Source organism: Gossypium hirsutum, chromosome A06, assembly GCF_007990345.1.
Source record: "Gossypium hirsutum isolate 1008001.06 chromosome A06, Gossypium_hirsutum_v2.1, whole genome shotgun sequence".
NCBI classification, from domain to species: domain Eukaryota; kingdom Viridiplantae; phylum Streptophyta; class Magnoliopsida; order Malvales; family Malvaceae; genus Gossypium; species Gossypium hirsutum.
The window spans coordinates 123044595-123068381 of record NC_053429.1 but is presented as its reverse complement, the minus strand read 5'-3'; the positions used below and the strand labels follow the sequence as shown (position 1 = coordinate 123068381).

The window sequence follows — 23787 nt, the reverse complement described above, 5'->3', positions numbered from 1 at the left end:
ATTAACTTTTATAAGAAATTTAAAAATGGGGAGGGATTATTTATATCAATGTTTATTTATAATTGATATTTTAACAATTCAATCATTAAATTCATTAATATAATTGTACTTGTCATGAGTCAATGTAAAATAATTTTTATAATTTTATATATTTTTTAAAAATATTTTTATTATGACTTGCCGCTTGTCATCTTTTTGTTGGTTACTAGTGCCATATCATCAAATTTTCCTGCAAAGGTACCAAAATATATTGCTGAATTGAAGTTTAGGTATTAGTTAGATACAACAAAAAGAATTAAGTACCAAATAAGGGTGAAGTAGAAAATATTTTTAGGGGGCTTGAAATTAAATTATAATTTTCAAAAATTAGATTAAAATTTTATCATTTTTAGAGAAATTAAATTGTAATTTTACTTTTATTAATTTAAATTTTTAAAATTTTAATGGACCAAAATAAAAAAATTTAAGGGGCAAGGCTCTACCAACTTCTAAATTCACCCTTAGTACCAAATAAATACTAGTGGATAAGTTCAAGGGTAAAAATATATTAACCTTTTTTTTAAGACTAAAACTACACTGATAACTATGATATTTTTGTCACTAATTAAAAACTTTTCGAGTTGGTCACTGATAGTTTTGGAATTTGATATTTTGGTCCTTTAATAATGAAAGTTTAACGAAATTTTTAATTATTGACATAATATCATATTTAACCCTTCAATATTTATATATTATATCGATTTAATTTTAATTTTAAAATTTCAATAAATTTAGGACTCACCATTAACAAAATTTATTAATTTAATTTAATTCTTAAAAAATAAAAAATAGATAAAATAAAAATATTAAAATATTATATAACGATTTTTTTATTAAAAATCTAAAATTCTATTAAATTCAAAAAAGATTATTACAAAAAATCATTTCCCTTACTCGCTCCGTACTGCGTAGTCCAGAGTTGGCTTGGCCTCCGAATTTTTGGGTTCAAGTTCCCCCTCCAAGGCCTCCGTTTTCGTTTCTTTCTCTTTCAAATATCTCCTTCAAGTAAGTTCCTCTTTCTCGCACTTGTTCTTTTTTATTTGATTCTTAGGGTAGAAATTTTGGGTTGTGATTGCCTTCAGCAAATTCTGTTTTCTCTCTATTCAATTCATTGAATAATTACCACAAATTTGTTTTTGGATCATCATTTAGACCATTTAAATTTGTTAGCTTGCATGGTAGAATTTGTCATTCCTCTTTTTACTTTTTTTTTGTTCTTCTTTGAAGTCGTTGCGAAATAGATAGCCATGTCTCTTTCTACTTATATTTGCTTCGAGATTTTCTAGTACTTGCATTTGCTATGTCAAAATCCTTTGTGTTAATGTGGTCAAATATCAGTCAATTCTTTGAGTTGCAGCTGGTAATTAATATAAGATTTTTTCTCCAGAAGGTTATAATTCAGCTCTTTTCAGTAGTATGTATGGACAAAATTCTATGGAGATGATTTTATGGTAGTATTGTGCTTTTTACGAGAGTCTAAAGAGAAGTATCCTTACTTTTAGTTTACCTCATTCCTTAAGCAGATTCATTGAAGTTGTAGAGCTATTTTAATTCAAGAAACTTCCCTTTGTAACGCTATCACTAGCAATACCATCTATCAATTTAAAGATTAAAAAAGTTAAACCTATTGTGCAAGCATTCTTCAATTTGTGTGAAAATTACAGAAAACTATCATCTCCCGAAGGGAGAAAGGAGCACCAACTATACTAGAGAATTTCATTGTCTAGGTGCTTCTTGGCAGATATGTTGAGACTTCTAGACAAAACCGATAGTTTCTTAAATTAAGCCTACAAAAAGTATCATCTCCCAAAGGGAGGAGAATTTCTTTTTTCTTAAAAAAAATTAAGCCTAGTTGTTGCTACCTATGATTTTTTTTATCGAATAAAAATATTTTTAGTAATTTTCTATTTTTAAATTTTTTTGAATTTTTTGAATTAGGACTAAATTGACAAATCTTGTAAACGTTTAGGGCTAAATTTGTTGAATAATTTGGATTGTTTAGAATTATGACCAAATTGATAGAATATGTAAATATTGGAGGGCTAAATTTATTAATATGCCAATGGAAAAAAGCCAATTTGTTTAAGGGGATCTAAAATTAGTTATCTATTTGCAAAATAAATTTTTGGTAGCAAATTGAATATAGAAGCCAAAGTCCAGTAACATTTGGTATATTAACCTTGTTGATAATAAGGATATGATTTAGTTAGTTTTAGTTCTAGCTGGCCCGTTTTCTTTTTTTAACCTTTGCTCTCTCTCATGCTTTTGCTTTCATTATTTCTTCAAACTTGCAGGTATAGAAGTATTACAATTTTGCCGTTATTTGTTGAGAACACTGACCAACTTAAATATAATTAAGAAAGTGTGAATTAAGCTCCACAGGCTCAAGTATGTTCCTTTCACTGGATGGTGAATTAGAATTTTATTTTTGGTTAGTTCATCATTTTGTCAATCATTTTATCAAACAGTTAACATGCATGCTTGAGTTGCTATGAATTAAATTCTTTTGCTCTGAAGTTGTATTTTATTTGCCATGGTTCATCATTCCTTCAATCATTTTATCAAACAGATAATGTGCATTTGCAGCGAATTATATTCTTTTGTTTTGAACCATAAATAAAAAATATTAAATCATTGTAATTTCCAGGTTGAAATGGATGAATTGTTGCAGAACCATTTGTTTGCAACTCATGCAATTGCTGCTTCAGGTTCTGTGGTTTTGGGCACTGCTCTTACTTATCCTCTTGATACTATCAAATCACTAATTCAGGTTCCCCTTTTCTTCCTTTTTTTTTTTCCTTTTCATTTTAATGACCCTTTTTCTAGTTCAATAAAAGATAATACTCTATTTATTTCCAATATGCTTAAAATTTGAGGTGAGCAGGTTGGTTCAGGTTCTGCTAAACAATTAAATGCCTCTCAGGTTATAAAACGAGTTCGAGCTTTTTCAGGGTATTCAGGTAAGTCCTTGACCTTCTCTTTTATTTACTTATTGTTCTAAAAAATACTGGTCTTCCACCTTTAAGTAAAAATGTTATTTAGGCAAAACTTATGAATGTTGCGTGGCTGTTAGAATTTTTAACTTACAGTAAATACAATGATTGTATATTTCGTGGAATGGAAATGTGATGTGATTACTTTTTCTGTGTTCAGTTTTTACATTAAGGGGTGGTTAACAAATGTTAAAGTTTTGTCGAATACTTTATCCTTCTTATCCTAGTTGCTTTCAAGTACACTAAGAATTGAAAATGAAGAAATGTTCTTTGCTGATTTGAAATAACATCATAAATCTGTTGCCTGTAATTTATATATTTGGCAATATGTCATGTTTGACCAAGGCTTTTAGTGCCATGAGAGAAAATGGTGGAAGATAGATGGAGAGAAAAGCTTATGCGCAAAGTTAATGCTCTGTTCTTTTTTATGGAAGCAAAACTGTGGAGGATAATGTACAGTAGCAGCAAAATGGATTTTGTTGCAGCCAATGCCTTGATATTTAAACTAATGGTATGTTCAACGAAGACAAAGTTGACATGGTTGAAAGGTTTAGCTGTAATTTGGGAAAGCATGGAGCACAAAGAATCTAACTTGTTTAGTTAAAAGATTAGAGTTGAATGATTAGCGGTTGTTTGCTTTAATGCCTTTGGATAGGAACAAAACCTGTTAGAGCTATGGTTTGCTTTGGTACCAGCCCTTTTTTTAAAATGCAATAGGCACAAAAAAGATGGATTGTTTGATTGAAGCTCTCTTCATTTTTTTTTTCTATTCTTTTTGTTTTCTTTTCCAGAAAATAATATCAAATAGAAAAAAAAAAGTTTGAAGTATTGAAAATGGAGTGGATGGAGTCTTGGGACAGTCAGAAATTTGGAAGATGGACAATCTTCCTGTTTTTGATTGATAGCACTCAGAATTTTGAATATACAACTATAGAAACTAAAATTTGCAGTTCCTCTCTCCTCAACACTTTCTTTTGGTCCTTCCTTGCTTTCTAATTTTAGCATTGATTTTTATTGGGGGATACAAGTATCCAAACTTTTAGAAGACTTTGAGTTTTGCTTTATTTTGAAATATATAGGTTTGTACAGTGGCTTTGAGTGGTTTGCCTGGGGGAGAACTTTTGGTATGGCAGCTCGCTTTGGAATATATGAAGTTTTGACAGCCTTCTATAAAGGTATTCTTATCATCCACTTAATTCTGTTTTGGAAGTCATTTTACCCTGAATGTTGTATTCTTGATATAACATGTTTGTTGCTTTGTTTTCTCCAACTATTTGGGTGTTAAAAAACCATGAAAACCATATTGTTATATTTATGGCTGTTACAGAAGAGACATCTTAGGAGCTATTATGGTGTTGATTGTTGTAGAACGTCAACCTGTTATTTTATCAAATTGCAAGTAAATCAGAAAGTTATTCCATCTTAATTTGGTTTATGATAATACAGTGCCATATTCAGAAACGGAGGACCCTTATCTCAATTTTTTCTGGTAGTGTTTTTCTTTTGACATTTTCCAAAACCAACTGAATTGTACTGTTATCACTCCTACAACCTAGCTGTATATCTAGCACAAGTATTCTTATTTCTTTTTGCCCTTTCTGGTGTCCAATTTGCTAGTTATGTGTAAACATGTGTCGTAAAATGGGTACGGATGTTTGAAAATTAATTTTTTAATATCATCATCTCTTCATTGTACTTGAGAATGGGATTCAATTCAGTATCTGTATTGTAATGGGGCTAAAAATCTCGATTCTTATACAATTTCTAAATAATAATCTTAAAGTATTTGTGGATTTTACTCCCTCTGTCCCGTTTTGTTTATCCATCTTTCCCTTTTTTAGAGCTCTTAAAACTATGCCCTCTTTCTTTTTTTATGAAAACCTAAGACATACTTTTTTTTAAGTTTCACATTCGTGAACTTTTTTTAACCTTTTGACGTTAAAATCCTTGATACCTCAATTTTATAAAAAAAAATTAAAATTTAATATGAGTCGAAGCTTTTTTTAGTTTTTTGTTGAAGTCCAATAAGGACAAGGTTTTTCAGACGTAGTATATAAGAAGCCTAATGGTTATAATCAGGTGATTCATTTTGTGATGACTGTAGTAGCTGCAATGATGTGTTTGCTATCAGTGATTGCTTCTTCCCCAGTAACTTCCTCCTCACTATTTGAAGATTTTCATGTAAATGGAATAATATAAGAAAATAATTTAAATGAGCTTTTTCTTTTCCCATTACATCCACAAATTTCACTGCATTATGTTTATATGGCTGTTCTGCAGATGGTCGAGAAGACAATTTTGTGTATGTCTCTGAGGCCCTTATGGCAGGGATGGCAGCTGGTGCTGTCGAGTCACTAACAAGCACGCCGTTTGAACTTATAAAACTCCGTGCACAGGTTACTTCTGCTTCTCGTATTACAAGAGCATCATCAGCATCAGAAAATAAAGCTGTTATGCCAGCAGTCTCCAAATTATTACGTGGATATACTCTGGATATGAAGGTATTGAACAATGCTGTAGGTATGTTGTCCATCTTAAACAGCAAGCACTCTAATATGGTCGGTGCCATACAAGAGTACCCTTGGATGATGACTGGGTCTGGAAGGCCACCACCAGTTTATGATGTTCGGAGACCATCTGAAATTATTTCGTTGGAAGGATGGGGTGCATTATGGAGAGGCCTTCGTTCAGGAATAGCTCGAGACTCTGTATTTGGTGGCATATTTTTCTCTACTTGGGAACTTTTGCACCAAGTTATGCTTAATTGGAAGGCAGCTGGGATGGATCCCCCACCCAGGTGCTTTTTTGAGCTTTTTCCTTGCTATTTGGTGCATAGAGTTTCCCTGGTGGATATCATTGGTTGATTAAATGCATGCAACTTCTTATTTAGTTTATTATAAACCTGCAACATCGTTCTAACCTATGTTACTTAGAATCGGGTGTGAGTTCCAGATATTGATGTGGCTAGTAGGAATATTAAAAGTTTAATGTTTTTCCATGTATTTGAAGGGTTATATCCTCATACCCATGTCCAAATGTGTTGGACGTGGGTACTCCACGCAAAATGAAGAGTCAAAGCAACATTGGTTTCAACTATGTTTTACACTTTATGTCAAGGAGAATAGAGAGAAGGATCCTGAACCAAATATAGCTGAAAATCTGCTAATTCTTGGTTCAAGTTTACTGTTGTCTCATGGGGAACTTCAAACCTTTATTTAATGTACTTTTACTGTGTTAATGTGATAATGCAAAAATCTAGTGCTTGTAAGGTAAAGAAATTATTAAAGAAAATTGAAAACAAAAAAGAAAATGTTTTTAGATGCTCAGGGGTGTTCTCTGAGGGAAGTTATTAAGCATTGTATATGAGTCTTGTTATTGATGTTCTTTCTGGGCAACTTTAGATGCTAAAGTTCATCAAGCTTGTCAAACTTATGATCGAGGTTCAGGGATTTTGTGTGTATTTATCAAACTTCTCTTAGTATTTGTTATCTTCATAGGTTTATGAAGAACAAACCTTTGTTTCTCTATCATGTGTGTCTGTTTTGTCAACAGACTAAAAGAAGGAAAAGACTTCAGAAAATGTCTTAGGTTTCCTTGCCTTTGCGTCTTTTTGGCATTTATAGTATACTATTGGTTCTTGATTCTATCCAATGAAGGTAGTCCTTTCTGATCCCTTCAATCTTACCCCTTCTCCCTAAGGTTTAAACCTGTTAACTCTCTCTTTGAAAGGACCAAGTTAGTGTTCCCTTGAATCTATGCTTAGTTGTTAATGTATCTATAACTTTGTCTCTATCTGCATATGTTTAAATAAAGTCTAAGACTTCGATTCTTTTTCTTATACCGCTTGTTGCACTTTATTTGCGAATATATTGGATATTCCCTTTTACCTATGTTTTTCTTTTTGGAGAATTTTTGTTGGCCTTTGTGATAGAAAGGTGACCATATGATAAAAGCATACTTCTTGGGTCAAATCATGATTTTTAAATTAGACAGACAATCTGAAGCAGATTTTATTGCGAACCAGAAATATAATATTTTTGTTCCTTTAAAATAAAGATCATTTAAAGTTAAAGCTCATCTGGGTGCTTAGCTTTTTGTGACCTTTTAGTCTAGTCCTATAATTTCCATGTAATTTATGGTTAATATTATCTTAGGTTTGTATGATGATGTATGTAATCAGAAGTTCCTATGACATGCTTTTCCTTGTTTGTAGTCTCACAACATTTGCTGGTTGTTGGTCCGTTGTGCTTGGTTACGGTTGTATACTGGTTGTTGGTCCATTGTGCTTTGTTGTGGTTGTATAAAAGACTAACATGAAATCAAGATATGAAATATCAATCATATGGAATTTCTGTAATCGGAGGTTCTTGTGACATGGTTTTTCATGTTTGTAATCTCACAAGATTTGCTGGTTATTTGACCGTTCCACTATGCTGTGGTTGTATAAAATGAACATGATATCAAGAATTTAGATGGAATATCATTATATGTAATTATGTCTAATCATCTGCGATTAGTTTCATCATTGCCTGAACTTTTAAGTAGGATTTTGATGGTAGTTTATGTGGCTGAAGTTCGAAATCCTTTTGTTGTTCTCCCTCAGGTATGATGAAGAAATCGGTCCACTCTCCCCTTTAGCTGCTAGTCTTGCAGCAGGATTTTCAGGTTCAGTTGCTGCTGCAGCATCTCATGGTTTTGACACTGCCAAAAGTCGATCACAATGTATAGTGTTGCCCAAGGTATTTCTTTTACTCGACATCACTTCGCCTTTGATGACTGCTTTAGCATGTTGGCTTTGTTCATCCAATTTAACCTTTTCTGTCAGCTTTCCATACAATCAGTTAGCATGCAAGGTGTTCCTATTTTCATCTTTGTCAATTTACCTTTTACGATATATTTCTTCTTTTTATTCCCTTGAATGTACCCTATATTCTACTCAAAACTCAATAAATTGTGATTGTTTAGTCTTCATGTAACTCAAGAAAAAAAATTTTAGAAAAAAAGCAAGTATGAAGTGAGACACTATGTTTACTCGGACTCGGGTATGAATGGGTATGTGTCCAAGATAGATTGGTCAGATTTTTTGAGTTTTTCCATGTATTTGGAAGATTATTGGAGGTCATATGCCTATAACCATATCTCAAACACTAGTGTTTCAAGAAAAATGAAGAGTCAGAATACCATAGTTACAATCAATGCTATATTCATGGTATTTTGATTTGACTAGCTCATATGTCAGATTGCCTTCATATATCCACTTTTTCCATGCAGTTCGTTTCAATGGAGAGAAAGCTTCTCAAGTGGAAAACACCAGGGAAGAGATTCGAGAAACTCACCGGCATCCACCCTGCAGATAGAAATATCTTATTTCGTGGCATTTGGTTACGGATGGCTCGTAGTGGAATTGCATCATTTGCAATTGTGGGAAGTTATTACTTCTTCATTACTCATCTTGTTTCCAGTAATTGATTCTTGACTGCTCTGCATCAGTAAAGAATTTGGAAGGGAAGAAAAGGACAAGTGGGAAGGGTCAAAATCAAGTAGGAAATGGTGGTTTGCTGATAGTTTCTTAAGCCTCCATCACCTGGACTCTTTTCATATTCCCTTTAAGTACACATGTTCAACATGTATTCGAACATATGGGGTTATGATCCTCAAGCATATCCAAGTTCGATACATATCAGCACTCCTCATTTCGTAACAATGGTCCTAAATTCTCAACTGACCACATCTTGAAAAAGAAAGTTTTGATTTTCTTTATATTTGGAAATGCCAGCTTTAACATTGCAATTTATCTTTCTCATGAGTTATATCAATTAGTAATTTGTGAAGTCTTTTACTAACATCATTGGATCAAAAGAAATTCATTAATGTTAACTTGTCCAAAGTATGCTTATTTTTATTTAATAAAGCGACATCAATTTTACTATTTCGTGTAATATATCTGCTGTATAATATTAATTATTTAATATATAAATATAGTATTTTTTAAATGGTAACACGGATTACTGTACCGACCTAAGCTTATTAATAAAATTAAAGGCGATTCTAAGGGTGGCTAGCATGGGTCTTGATCTCCTTAAAATGAAAATTTGTTATTTAAGTATTTTAAATTAATAAAAGTAAAATTATATTTTGACCCTCTTTAAAATTATAAAAATTTAATTTAATATTTTAAAAATTATAAAGATATAAACTATAAAAAATTAAAATTTCATTCGGCTCTCTAAAAATTATTTTGGCTTCGCCCCCTGTATAAAACCATAGAGATACAAAAGATATCCATTTTTTTTTATGCTTCAAAAGGAAAATTTCAAAGCAAAATAGTAACTTGTTTGTTTCATATTGTTATTGGATTGAGAGTTTTAGTCACTATTAATGCACCGCTGAACAAGGTTCGTTAAAAGACTTTTCATTCCACATTCATTCTCATGGTAAGTTTAGTCATACCGTTCGCTACTTTTTTCTTCTGTCTTGATATATGTATTTTCAATAAATTCCTCACTTTCTTCCTAACAAGTTTTGATCTCGAAGCTGATTACTTAACAGGTTAACTACCTCTATACAGTCCATTTTTAAGATAATCTTCTTAACTATATTCTCTCATGCTAATTTAATTCCCTCACCCCCCCCCCCCAACAAAATAATTCAGCTTTCAGTACCGAACAAATCCCTAACTTATGGAAGAACCCCAAAACCGTCCCCCATTGTCCCTAACTACTCCCCCACTGCAGCAACTGACGAACCAGCTCCCACAAATACATCAATATTCACCTTTATCCATTTCCCTTCCGTCAGCTCCCATCTTATCCCCCTTCTCCCCTTCTAATGTAAAGGATATCCTGTTATTATTTCGCTAAGAGCACAAAATACAAATCACACATTTCGATTTGAGGGTAATATTACCTACATTATTGCAATTTGAGATGCTTTTGCATACAATCATTTAAGAAACTTTGCAGAAATCCCACTATTCATTTTGTTTTGGAATATATTTTCTGAGAATCTCATTATTCTTTTTTTCTTTACTTTTGTAGATGTGTAGGGAATTTTCATTTTTTATCCTTTTCTTTTAGAGGCTTTTACAAGCAATTATCTATCATTCTAATTGATGACGTTGAAGATTTGTCGTCTTCTGAATGGGAGTCTATTGAACTGAGCAATTATGAGTTAGAGGTGTTAAGGATAAAGTATTCCTATCGATAATTTTAATGATTTAAATTTTTTGATGGTAGAATCGTTTGTAGAAACTACGAAAACTAACAATGTTCCTTTTCTTAAGGAAAATTGACTCTTCTAAAAACTTTACCTCCAACCATTAATAAGAATTTGACTGAACCTTTAATAACACTATTAATGACAAGAATGTTCACCAAATATGCTATGATTGAACTATTCTAAAAATTCCATCAAACTAAATTTATAAAACATCAAGGTTTGAAAGTTATGCTTTTTGTAGTTATGTTATAAAAACAGAAGAAAAAATTCGGTATATTCATAAGGAATATGAAACCATCTAATTACTAGTTAAAGTTGTTATCAATAAACGAAAAGAACAAAATTATAAATAAATCCATTTTAGATTAGTCCAAGTAGATGTCAAACCTCTCAATGTTGAAACTACAAAATATACATCAACTTTTATTATCTTAAGAGACCAAAAACACAGGTTGATTTTAATCATTTCCAAAATTTTATGATTTCATTAAACAATAAAAACAAAAATCCTTTGACCCTTCAAGCTCAGATTCTTAATTACAAAATGCGCACTCTGGAACGAAAGTGCTAATATCAGTATATCTATTCCATTTCAAAGCCATGTACTCCGTAGTCGGGCCATACCAGTCTTGGCTAACATCATGACGCAGACAAGGAACAAAAAACATTTATTCTAAGTTACTAAGACTAGACTATTAGTGTAAGATATGGATGTCTCTGATATCATATCTTCGTACCTATTCAAATATTTGAGAAGTCCTTGAAGGACTATATCTTCGTATCTATTTTCAGACATCCCAAAAGTCCTTGAAGGATCATATCTTCGTATATATTTTCAGATATCCGTGGGACAATGGCACCTTCCAGAAAATTAAAGAATTGATCAATATAGCATTGTTTTAATTTCTTCTCCATTTGCAGTTCAGATCTCTACTTCTACCTTTCAGTACAAAAGTAAGACAATGACGCCATGAAACCAGAGTTGGTTTGCATGTGAGCTTATTGGTTTCGGCAACCCTGATGTTCCGGCCGTCTATCAAAGAATCAGCCATGTCATTAGTTGGAAGAACAGCATCAGAATGTCTCACAAACGTGCTTGTGGTTCTACAGTCCCTGGAGAAGCAGAGTTTTCTTTGCTTTCCCTCTCTTTGGAGGTAAAAACCTCCATTTTAGCTTGAGAGCTAAGGTAAGATAATGACTGCAACCATGAAACTAAAGTTGGTTTCCGAGTGACATCATCTGATTCAGCGACCTGGGCATATAACTCATTAAGAACCATGGTCTGGCCTGTTTTTGGCAGTTGGATAATTAACTGTGCTAGCAACTTCATTAGAGTCGGTAATACCTACACAAATAAGTAAATGTTAATACCATCTAGTACTTTGTTGCTCAGACTCCAGTGTGATTGTCAGATATATGAGTGTATGTCAAATATGGATATGTTTTATTTTTTCTCAGTTTTTTTCTCTGTACCTATATCTAGAATTTATCAGATATTGACTATTGGACAAAAAACTTCAAAAAAATAAGTCAGACAACATAGGTTTTTAACTGTGAATGTGAAAGTTGCTTCTTATGCTCCATATGGATGAAATAGTATTTACCTGTATATCAACTAGAGAAATAAGACGTGAAAGCAGCTCGAGGATTTTTTTACAAGGCTCTGGCCCCCCTTGCCAGTTTTTCCAGTCATCGGCCTTTAAAGCATTCGCATCACTGAGGAGGTTATTAGCTTTATCAACAAGACTGTGAATGCAATAAAATGTTGCTGGGCTACCAGCAGGAAGATGTCGAACTAGGGCCGCAACTCCTGAAGCCATGCCCTCAAAAGGAGTAATGTCGGGGTATCCCTATATTCATAACAATGAAGAATATTAATTTAGTCCCACAAGTTTGATAACATGTTTCAGGTATTACTACTGTCTGCTTCGATAAGTTTTAGGTACCTCTAAAGATCTTTGCATGTAATAAAAAACAAGTTGCTCCTTCAGTGACACTAGTTCATCCTTGAAGTGTTTTCCTGAAGACATGAATGCTACAAACATTGAATGTGAAGCTCGAGCTACTTTTCCGTTTGGATGTCCCATATATCTAATAACCATTGTTATCAGGAACCAGAGTTTATAATATGAATTGTAAATTTCTCAAGTAAAGTAACCATGTATTTTAGGATACAGGAACATAGCTGGAGTGACCACCCTCCTAAACACGTGGGCCGGCAATCGTTCAATGCAAGTTGGAATAACCCGGACATAAAATAAAACACGAGCAGTTTGTACCTCATCTTTGGACCATTCATACCCCATTTTCTGCTTGGACGAAAAGTCTACAAGACAAAATTCAAGTCCATGTAAAACTAACAATTTATAGAACAAAAACATGAAAGATATCCAGATCTTTAAACTGCTGCAAAATTACTTGAGCATCTAAACCTAGCACTCAATGAAAACAATATGTAAACATCAGCTTTCCATGGCCAAAAGGAGGGGGAAGAAATATCACCTTGCCAAGTGGTCAAGTCAACGTAGGTGGGCATGGATTCCACGAAAGAGATGCATGCAGACTCGTTTTCCTGAACACATGCAACAACTCTTCGTATTGTATCCATATATTCAGGCAAACGCATACGTCGGAAATACTCTAAGCAAGAGAAGGAAACTAATATCTGGACTGATTTCTCCCTCTGTATTTCTTGAGAGAAGTTTGAATTTAGTCTCTGCTTTGTTACCGCCAAAGCAAAAACCACAACCATAAGAAAAGCAGATTCCGCAATTTTCTCCAAATCAACTAGTAGCTCATTGTTTCTTTCGCGAAGCAACAAAGCAACCTGCCGGTGACCAGAGTAGACATCCCGACAGTAGTCCCATATAAGACTCTCCACTAAACTTTTGCTGTCCTCATCTGCTGAGACATACTGGTTGCAGAAAACACCAGTTATGACACCTGCTTCCTTAAAAAGAGTACAGTCCAGATGTCTTTTAATCTCGTTGGTATCAAATTCAGACCCACTACCATGGATAAACTGAAGAATCTCCATATATAAGTGGCTTAAGGGAAAGATTTCCCTTAACAATGCTGATGCAAGGCACAGAAGCACAGGGGCAGTGAAAGACACTGCACCACTTCTAGCCAAGGCTAATGATAAACATTGTCGAAGAATACTGTTCGCAGAATCATTATCTGAGTTTATATAGCCTTTAGTTTCAGAAATCAACTGTTGTGCTACAAAGGCTATTTGATTCTCAGCAGAAATCCGTAGTCTGGAAACAAACTCTAACCCTTGGCCATTGGCTGCTTGTCTACTAGCTCTCAATACTCCTGCTGCAACCATAACAAGAGCAAATGGAACATAGCTCGCCTTCGAAGTCCCTAATATCTGCTGTGAGAAAGCTTCAATTTTCTTAAGAGAACGTGATTTTATGCAACCAGAAACAACCCATTCAACCAAATGCAAGATCATTAGAGCCGTAGGAACTGTACTACGAGGCCCATCTTCCTTTCCCCAAATTCCCAACAAAGAATCCCAAACTCTAACAAAATGAACATCCAGAGAAGAAGATAATGCATATCCAATCCCAGCCAGCACATCTGGGATAATTTCTTCTCCTAATCTAACCAATTTATAATCTTCTTCCAACAGCCTACAAAGCAACTCCGAGCATGCTATTTTCGAGCTTTCAGATACAGAAGGCACAAATGAAATGGCCCCTAAAATAAGAATCCCTTCAGCAAGAAAAGAAGGACTTTTCTTCGAACCAAATTCAGTAGCAAATACATGAGAAAGGACATCAACAGCTGAATCAATAAGTGCAGTGGATGGCCTGAAAGACTTCCTCACCCAAATATAAAGAAGCCTGAGCAAGATAGGATATGATTCGGAAGGAAGATCGAAACTTCGGGATGAGAGTACAGATAAAAGAAGTTTGGCTTGAGGATCAGCAACATGGAGAGAAGCTTGTGAGTTAAGGAGGGTTTTCAATGATTGGAGGATAAGGGGATTAAATGTTTGGTTCTGAAGCGAATCCCGAATCTCAGACCAAGCTTGAATTATGGCACGAGCAGACGAAGAAGAAGTCGACAACGAAGAGTGTCCAGAAACAGAGTAGCTAATACCACCAATATTAGTCCTCAACCATTGTTCGAGAAAAAGGGTATTAGTTTGTCTTGCCATTTTATCAAATATTCATTGCCAAACTGCAGAAACATAAACAGCAATACAACTAGGTGTCAAAAGGACAATCTCAATTCTCAACACCATTATTACTAATCTAGAATTCCAAAAATAATTAACCAACACAAGTCCACATATCCATTTGCAAAATCAAAATCCGGAAAGTCAAAATTTGATCAAATTTTTCAAGCAGTAATTCGAAATTCAAAATTACTTTTCCATTTTTATCAACTATTCATTCCCAAACTGCAATATAACAAGGGTTCAAAAGGACACTCTCACTATCAGTTCTTCAATCAATATCCCTTAATAATGATTAATAGCCAAATAATCAACCAACCCAAGTCAAAGACAAGTCGAATTGCAAAAACCGAACCGTGGGAAGTCAAAATATGATCAAATATTCAAGCAGTAATGGGAAAGCCAGTTTCCAAGTTCAATTGACTGAGAATTAGCTTTAATAGAAAAAACCCAAAGAAAGAATCAAAGTTAAAAGGAGTTTTTGATTACTTACAATGAGCTTGAGAATAGAAATTCCAATCCTTGGTTCAAATATTTGATAAAAAGGAAACGTTGATTCAAGGCGGTAACCCTGTTTATATTTCTGCAGCTGCTAGTAATAACTTCATGATTTTCTGGATAACAACACCGTGGCTGTATTAAAATCGTAATTCATTTATAAACATGAAAAAATTAGGTAATAAATTTAAATTTAGTTGAAATTATAAAATTGTGATAAAAAAATTAGAATGTTTTGTCTTCAATTATTATTATTAGTAGTGCCAAGCTTTTTTAAATTTATCAAAATATAAAAAATATATTTATTCTTTTATTAAAAAAATATAAACTTTTAATAAATTTACAAATGAATTATAACTAGATTGTCCATCGCTCGGCCTGTGTTAAATTTTTTATATAAATATAAAATTAAAAAAATAACACATTAAATATACTAAAAATATTAAAATAAATATTTCTAAATTTAAAAAAAAAACTTAAAGAACGCGATAAATACAATTTAACAAGAAAATACATCTATAGGAGTAATAAAATTAATAATAAAATAAGAGTTATACAATATCCAAATAATATCAACTAAATATTAGCAATATAATAGCAAAATGATAGCAGAACAATAAAAAAATAGTGGCAAAACAGTAAAAATCAGATTAGGCTCGAGTCAAAAAAAGCTTACCCGATGCTCATCCCGTTTAGAAAACAAGTTTTTATATTTTTATCCAAATTTATTTTTTAAACCTATACTTTTATTCAACCTCTCACACTTTTCGAATAAATTTTTGGATCATGGATCGGTGAACTAACCTTAAACAAGTCTAATTACGACACAGGTTACAATAATTTCAACCCATTAAATGCCTTAAAATTATATATTATGGAGTAAAAGATAATTAAAAATAATTTTGTATCTTTCATCATATTTGGTGAAAAGTATTTGAAAAGAAAATGTTGTTTGAATATCACACTTTTCGTCGTGTTTGTTTATTTATTAAGAAATTTAAAGTTGTACTTAATTTTTTTGGTGTTTAAATTAAATGTTTTATGAACAATAAAATTAGTTTTTTTATAAAAAAATCAGAAAATAATGTTGCTACTTTTTACTGTTTTTCATTGTTTTGCTATAATTTTATTGTTATATTGCTATTATTTTGTTGTTATTATTTGTGTATTATATAACTATTGTTTTATTATCAAAATTTACTACTATTTTAGAGGTATTTGTTTGTTAAGTTGTATTTATTTTAGTTTTATTTAAGTATTCTTTTTAAATTTTTTTCATTTGTTGGGAAACATTTATTTTAATGTTTTTAGTGTATTTGATTATTATATTTTTAAAATTTATTTTTATATAAAATTTTTAAATGCAGGCGAGTTGGGCCGAGCTCGAGTTTTAGTATTTTTATTTGAGTCGGACTTGAATAAAATTTTAGATCCATTTTTCGGGCCGAGAATGGACAACTCTAATAATAAGTTAGTGAAACGGTGAGTTTTGGTAAGTTAAAAGAAAAGGTGAATTTTGGGATAAATGTAATGGGACATGAGTTTTATTGGGTGTTAAGGTTTAAGTGATATTGTGTATATTATTAGTAATGGTTTGATAGTCTCTTGTAACTACTTTCTCCGATTGGTCATTTAAAATCAATTGGAGAAAAGGGTATGAAAAACCAATTAATCACTCAGTCAAATATGAGTTTCTCTTCTTTCTCTCTTGCTTTTCTTTCCTTTTTTCTTTGTAAATTCTGCTTTTGCATAAGATATTTTGATATTCATTTATTTTTTAAAAAATATCTTTCTAGAGTTTTTTTTTTTTTTACAAAAGCTTGAAAGTAGAGCTCTTTTTCTTTCTTTTAAGATTCTTTCCATCCTTTAAAGATTTTTTTTTAAGTTTTAGAGTTATACTTGATCACTTCTCCTCGTTAAGTAAGTTTAGGTATTGTTAGTAGTTTATGAGAATAAATTATATTAAGATTGATCTAAAAAGTATAGTTTTTAGGTACTATTTTTTTAAAATTTGGTAATTTTTGTGTATTTTATTCCATATCATTAACATATAATTTTGGTAACCTAAACACCTTACCCCAAATCTTGAATCTTGAACTTAAACCCTAAACCTTGAACCTTGAACTCTAAACCCTAAAGTTTAGAGTTTAAGATTTAAGGTTCAAAGGCTTAAGGTTATGAGTTATGAGCTTGAAGTTTAAGGTTCGAGTTTAGGGTAATAGGTTCAAGTTTATGATTTAGGATTCAAGACTTAAGATTCTAGACTTACAGTATGTTTGGTTGGATGGAATTGCTATGCCATTCCTACCTTATTCCGCGCGCTACAGTGATTCATACGTTTGGTTCACCGTTTAAGTGATTCTGCAGTTTAGCTATTACAGCCATATTCCCTCACCTCCTGTAATAGGTATTCAGTAGTGAGGGCACTGAATTGCTATTCAACACACACGCCGAATACATTTTCAGATTTTGGGACCAAAATAGCCTGATTTCTTCTCCCCAAAATTCTGCTCCAGATTTCTTCCAACCTTTTTCTCCAAATCAAGCATCCATCCATCTACCCTTCATCTTCATCTCCTCAAAGGTACGTTTTCTTTTTTTTTTTTACTTCAACCCGACAGCTTCTCTCACCCAGCCTCTCTTGCTTGCTTTGCCTCTGGCCACTTTCATTCCTCCGCTCTTTCATGTCAGTCAACTGAAGTCACCAGTTCCTCCGTTCTTCTCGATAGCCTCTATCTTGTTTATGATTTCAGTTTAGGGGTTTGCTCTGTTCTGTTCTTTTTTTTTGCTTTTCTTCTCTATGATTCTTGTTTATAGCAGAGAAATAACTGTTTGTCTTATTGTTACTGCTAGTGGATGTTCATTAATTTATTGATTTTGGTTCCTCCCTAATGCTTTATAGTTCATATTTAGTTCATCTGTGCCTTTTTTATGGTTCTATGTTTTGTTGACCTAGTTTAGGATATGGATTAAATTTGGGATATCTTCACATTTGGTGGTCTTTGTTGATGCTATTCTGCACTGAACCAATCTATCTCTATGTTGCTTGATTTGCTTTGTCTAAACCCTATACCAGTGGTTGCAGGTTGATAGGCCACTTGGCTTAATTACTTACTGCTTGTTGTTCCTCCTGATTACTATATTTGCTTGTAATTTCTGGTTCTTACTTTTGTAGACTCATTGCATTCTATTATTTCTACTAAGCACAATAACTCAGACTTGACTTACTTTCTTGCTATAGTAATCTGGAAATAGATGGAAACATATCTATGAAATGTTGTTCTGTATTTTTCTTCACAAGCACATTAATAGAAAACTGTATAATTTATCCGGATGAAGTATATATTAATAGAAAACTGTATAATTTACCCGGGTAAAGTATGTATTAATAGAAAACTGTATAATTTATCCGGGTAATGTAATGAACCGAAAGTTACGGTATCGGAAATTGAGTCTTGAGTACTGTTTCCGTGAAATTTATTCATGAATATTTATTAGAAATATTTATGAATTATAGTTGAATGGTTATTTAATGTTTGATTAAGTTAAGTAGCTTGAATTTAGAATAATAACTAAATTGCATACGGTATAAAAGTTTAATTATAGATTAAAGATTAGTAAAAGAGACTAATCTAGCAATTAGACCCTAAGTGCCATGTGTGTGAATGTATGATATAACATGTGTAATAGTTGGTATATATGTGTAATAGCTATAAGATATTTTATGTTATAACTATTACACATGTTAATTTTATATTTATTATAGGTTAATAATAATATAATATAGTATAATGAATAAAGAATAATGAGTAAAGAAACATAGAAAGAGTTACAGAGAGCAAACGTGAGAAAGAAAGAAAGAAAGAAAGAAAGAAATAGAAAAGGGAAATTTGAGGATTAAGGCCCTAAAGCTTGATTGGTAAGTTGTTTTAGCTCATTTTTTTTATGATTTTTATGTTTATGGATGCCTAATTCAAAGTTCTACATGTATGAGGTTAAAATGAAGAAAAATAGAAAATTTTTAGATATTGATTTAGTTGAACAAATTGAGGTTTTATGGGTTAAATTGATAGGAATTGAAGTTAGAAGTGAAAATTGAGTGATTTATTAAAAGAATTCTAAGTTAGGTTTAAATAGGGATTAAGTTGAATAGAGCTCAAAATTTATGTTTTATAATGAATTTTATGAGTTAGAAATTGTTAATGAGTTGATTAAAAGAGAATATGAAGCTTAAGTTAAAGAAAAAAAGATTAGTAATGGAAAAAGGACGAAATTGGAATTTTTGTAAAAGTTTGATAGAAAGTGAAAATGTGTTTTATGAATTAGTATATTGATGATTTTTAATTGTATGATTGTTAGTAGCAAACGTAGCACCGGATACGTCATCAAAGAATGGAAAAGAGAAAGTGAACGAAGACATCGATTAAATTCGATAAATAGTAGTTTGTATTTCTATAAACCGAGCTTAATCGTTATTGCTATATTTGATATTTATATTGTATGAAAATGTGAATGAGGTAAGTATTTTTACCATATTGAAATGAATGTGATTTTGAATACCCTATTAACAGTGTCGGGCTAGTCGGATATAGTTGACATGTCATAGGAATTGGAAGTATTGGGATATTCCAACATTGAGTCGATGAGACACTATGTGTCGACTACTGTTAAAGTTCCGGATTTGTTCCGATGAAGTACTTTGTGTACTATAATGTTAAAGTTCCGGATTTATTCCGATGAAGCACTATGTGCTTATCCCGGAGTGTGGGTTGGATCCGTGTATCCGTCAGTGTCCGAGTTATGTTAATAAGGGTAAATAAAGTAAAGGTTATTAAAGTACTGATTGATATTAAATAATAGCAATAATGTGTTTGAATTACCATGTTTTAAAGTTGATTAAACTATTGTTTATAGAAATACCACTGAGAGTATTCTCAGCGTGCGGTTTATTTCCGTGCGCAGGCTAGGTACGAAAGTATAAGGACTCAGCATACAAGCCGATCCCCAAACTCAAATTGGTGAAGTGTCTATCTTTTTAGAAAATGGAATTGTACCTAGGATGTCTTTTGGTTATTTTGAAAGTATCTAAGTTGTTAAGTGATATTTTGGTATGTTTTGTAAATGTTACCAAAACCTTAAGTATGGTATGTTTTGATATGTTAGTGATGAGTAATAAGAGGAGTTGTTGGTAAATGTTGTAGAGAGAAGAAATGAAGATGTTATAAACTTAGTTATCAACATTTTATACTAAAACAGATTTGGACAGTAACAGTAGTCCAACTTTGAAAATATACCAAAAATAGTATAAAGTGAATTAGATGATGAATAAAATATTTAATTGAAGCTTAATGAATCTATTTTTATATGGAAGAAACAAAATAGGTAAAAGAGTTGTATTTTATGAGATATTTACGTTTTGGTGAAACAGGGTTAGAACAATTTCTGGATTCCCTATTCTTACTTTAGAAATTCACCATAAATTGTGTATTAAGAATTAGGACTCAAACTTTATTTGTATGGATTCCTTATTGAGTCTATTTTTAATTGAAACAAATGGCATAGTCATTGGATTTCTGTACAGGAAGAAATTTGATTTGTAGTGCACAAGGGTCAGAGTAGTCGAACCCTGAAACAGGGGAGACTTTTTCTAATAAACTGTACTAATTGGCCTGACCAAAAATTCTAGAAAAAAATTAGTAAGTAGATATATGAGTCTAGTTTCAGGAAAAATTTACGGAATTGGATTTCGAGTTTCGTAACTCGAGATATGATTTTTTTAGCGACCGTGACGCAGATGGATAGTTTACTACGAAAACTGTTTAAGTGCTAAGATAAGTTTTGTAATGTCTCCTGCTTGACTCCGGCAACGGTCTCGGGTAGGGGGACGTTACAATATTGATTGGTATCAGAGCTAATTAGGTTTAGTCGGTTCTAGGACTAAATCGAATGTCAATGTGAATCTAGAGGTACATGCCATTACTGAGTCAAATTTGAGTTGGGATTGGATGCTGATATGTTTGTTGAATATTTTTGTTTTATAGCATTAAGAATGTCTGATAAAAGCATTGAGGATACTGATCAAGAGATGTATAGTGAAGATGATGAACCGTATAATGTGAATGAATTGGAGTCTGCAACTCCAAGTGTGAATCCAGTGGGAAATCAACCGAATGTTGGAAGTGATAATACTGAAGTCTTTAGAATAATCGCCGATGCCCTTCAAAAAGCGGTAGGAACTATGCTTGCTACGTCCTCTATCCCTACTACCCGAAAAGCTCCAATTAAAGAATTGAGAAAATATGGAGCTACAGAATTTTTGGGTGCAAAGGGAATTGATTCGACTACTGCTGAAAATTGGTTAAAGACTACAAAGAGAGTTCTGAAGCAACTTGAATGTACACCACAAGAAAGCTTAGTGTGTGTTGTCTCATTACTGCAAGAGGAAGCTTTAGTATGGTGGGAATCAGTGATTCAGAATGTACTTGAGGAACAGATAAGTTGGGGCTTCTTTCAAAAAGAGTTTCAAAATAAGTATTTGGGAGAAATGTACATAGAGGACAAAAGACAAGAGTTCTTAACACTGAAACAATGTGAGATGCTCATAGTGGATTATGAACGAGAATTTCTGAGATTGAGCAGATATGCCACTGAGTTTGTACCGACTGAAGCTGACTGATGTAAAAGATTTTTAAGAGGATTACGTGATGAATTTAGACTACAGTTGATGCCTCTTAGAATCACTGAGTTTGCGGATTTAATGAAAAGAGCTAAGATGATTGAACAAATTCTCGGAAGGGATAAAAAGTCTGAAGTTGCTCGTTTGACTGAAAAACATCCCGGAATGGTTAGTTCAAGTCCACAGCTTAAGCGGTCAAAGGAATCACGAGGTAATTGGAGATTTAGTTCTCAATCGGAAAGGAGTGATCAAGGTCGGAAAAGACAGACTACTGTGTCTACTGGCAGTATCTGAAGTCCAGCTCAAAATACTGAAATTCCAATATGTGAGCATTGTGGAAACCGACACAAAGAGGAGTGTAGAAAGTTGACTGGAGGTTGTTTCCGTTGTGGAGCTACCGATCATTTTATTAAAGATTGCCCAAAGATATCTGGAACAACACCGACAGTAGTGCAAAGATCTGAATTTGCTTCCAGAGGCCAGGGATCAGGCCGAAGTAGTTCGTTTGCTAGAGGTGGTACTAGAAGAACTAGTGAGAGTGCTACACAACAATCTGAAGCTAGAGCTCCAGCTCGAGCGTATGTTGTGAGGACTCAAGAAGAGAAAGATGCTCACGATGTGGTGACAGGTATATTCTTATTGAATTCAACACCCGTTTATGCTTTAATAGACCCTGGGTCATCACATTCATATGTTAATACGAAAGTAGTTGAGACAAAAAAATTAGAGTTTGAATTGTCTAAAGTTATGATAGAAGTGTCTAGTCCACTGGGACAAACTACTTTAGTGAACCATATATGTCGAAGATGTTCGTTAATGATTCAAGATAGAATATTCCCTGTTGATCTTTGATTATGCCATTTGGCGACTTTGATGTTATTTTGGGAATGGACTGGTTATCAGAACATGGAGTGATTTTAGACTGTTATAAGAAGAAGTTTATTGTTCAAAATGAAAGTGAAGATAGAATTGAAGTAAATGGTATTCGGACTAGTGGGTCAATTCGTATTGTTTCGGCCATTAAAGCTAGCAAGCTTCTTCATCGAGGTTGTAATGCTTTCTTAGCATATGTGATTAATTCGGATTCAGTTGAAAGTCAGTGTAATAAAATTCGGACTGTATGTGAATTTTCTGATGTATTCCCTGAGGAATTACCTGGATTACCCCCTGATCGAGAGGTAGAATTTGTGATTGAAGTCTACCCAGGTACAGATCTGGTATCGATACCTCCGTACCGTATGGCACCTACTGAGCTAAAGGAATTAAAAGTACAGTTGCAAGACTTATTGGACAGAGGTTTTATATGTACATCCCCATGGGGAGCTCCAATGTTATTTGTTAAGAAGAAAGATGGGTCGATGCGGTTGTACATTGATTATCGACAACTCAACAAATTGACTGTCAAGAACAAGTATCCACTTCTCCGAATAGATGATTTGTTTGATCAACTGAAAGGAGCTTCCGTATTTTTAAAGATTGATCTAAGGTCGGGATACTATCAGTTGAAAGTAAAAGAGTGCGACATATTGAAGACGGCATTCCGTACGAGGTATGGGCATTATGAATTTTTAGTGATGCAATTTGGACTGACAAATGCCCCTGCTGCTTTTATGGATCTTATGAATCGGATTTTTCAGCCATACTTGGATCAGTTCGTAATAGTTTTTATCGATGATATTTTGGTGTATTCCAAGTCAGAAAAAGATCATGAGCAACATCTCCAGATTGTTTTGCAAATACTACGAGAAAAGCAATTGTACGAAAAATTGAGCAAGTGTGAATTCTGGTTATCAGAAGTTGTGTTTCTTGGTCATGTCGTATTAGCGGATGGAATTAGAGTGGATCCAAAGAAGATTGAAGCAGTTATTCAGTGGAAAGTTCCTAAGAATGTATCAGAGGTACGAAGTTTTCTTGGATTGGCTGGTTACTATCGAAGATTTATCAACGGATTTTCAAAGATAGCCTTACCGATGACCAAGCTACTACAGAAGAATATTCCATTTGTTTGGAATGAGCAATGTCAGAAAAGTTTTGAAGCATTGAAACGAATGTTAACAGAGGCACCGGTATTGACTTTACCAGAATCAGAAAGAGATTTTGTAGTGTACAGTGATGCTTCATTGAGTGGACTGGATGTGTACTGATGCAGAACGGGAAAGTCATTGCTTATG

The 23787-nt window shown here is 33.0% G+C and overlaps 3 protein-coding genes across 6 annotated transcripts; 2 read left to right on the top strand and 1 right to left on the bottom strand.

Annotated features, from left to right (window-relative positions):
- The first annotated feature begins 902 nt into the window (after nt 1-902).
- LOC121230770 (mitochondrial arginine transporter BAC2) lies at nt 903-8824 on the top strand. 3 transcript variants are annotated; one of them, XM_041116153.1, is made up of 8 exons: nt 905-1044; nt 2334-2427; nt 2687-2809; nt 2924-2999; nt 4112-4207; nt 5313-5829; nt 7636-7771; nt 8304-8824. In XM_041116153.1, exons 3-8 carry the CDS (start codon nt 2693-2695, stop codon nt 8499-8501), a joined length of 1140 nt encoding a protein of 379 aa, XP_040972087.1. In that variant the 5' UTR covers nt 905-1044; nt 2334-2427; nt 2687-2692; the 3' UTR covers nt 8502-8824. The 3 variants fall into 3 exon arrangements, with proteins under 3 accessions (XP_040972089.1, XP_040972087.1, XP_040972088.1); XM_041116154.1 differs by lacking the exon at nt 905-1044 and adding an exon at nt 1115-1217; XM_041116155.1 differs by lacking the exon at nt 2334-2427 and having other exon boundaries at nt 903-1044.
- Nucleotides 8825-10702: 1878 nt separating this feature from the next.
- On the bottom strand, nt 10703-15093 carry LOC121202904 (uncharacterized). 2 transcript variants are annotated; one of them, XM_041116151.1, is made up of 6 exons: nt 14936-15093; nt 12753-14444; nt 12426-12576; nt 12197-12341; nt 11855-12100; nt 10703-11595 (listed from the first exon to the last, which is right to left on the bottom strand). In XM_041116151.1, the coding sequence occupies exons 2-6, from the start codon at nt 14419-14421 to the stop codon at nt 11335-11337; spliced, it is 2472 nt and encodes an 823-aa protein (XP_040972085.1). In that variant the 5' UTR covers nt 14422-14444; nt 14936-15093; the 3' UTR covers nt 10703-11334. The 2 variants fall into 2 exon arrangements, with proteins under 2 accessions (XP_040972085.1, XP_040972086.1); XM_041116152.1 differs by having other exon boundaries at nt 10703-11502.
- A 5896-nt stretch (nt 15094-20989) lies between these two features.
- Nucleotides 20990-21616, top strand: LOC121230558 (uncharacterized). The gene has a single exon (XM_041115467.1). The coding sequence runs from the start codon at nt 20990-20992 to the stop codon at nt 21614-21616; it is 627 nt and encodes a 208-aa protein (XP_040971401.1).
- Nucleotides 21617-23787: the final 2171 nt, after the last annotated feature.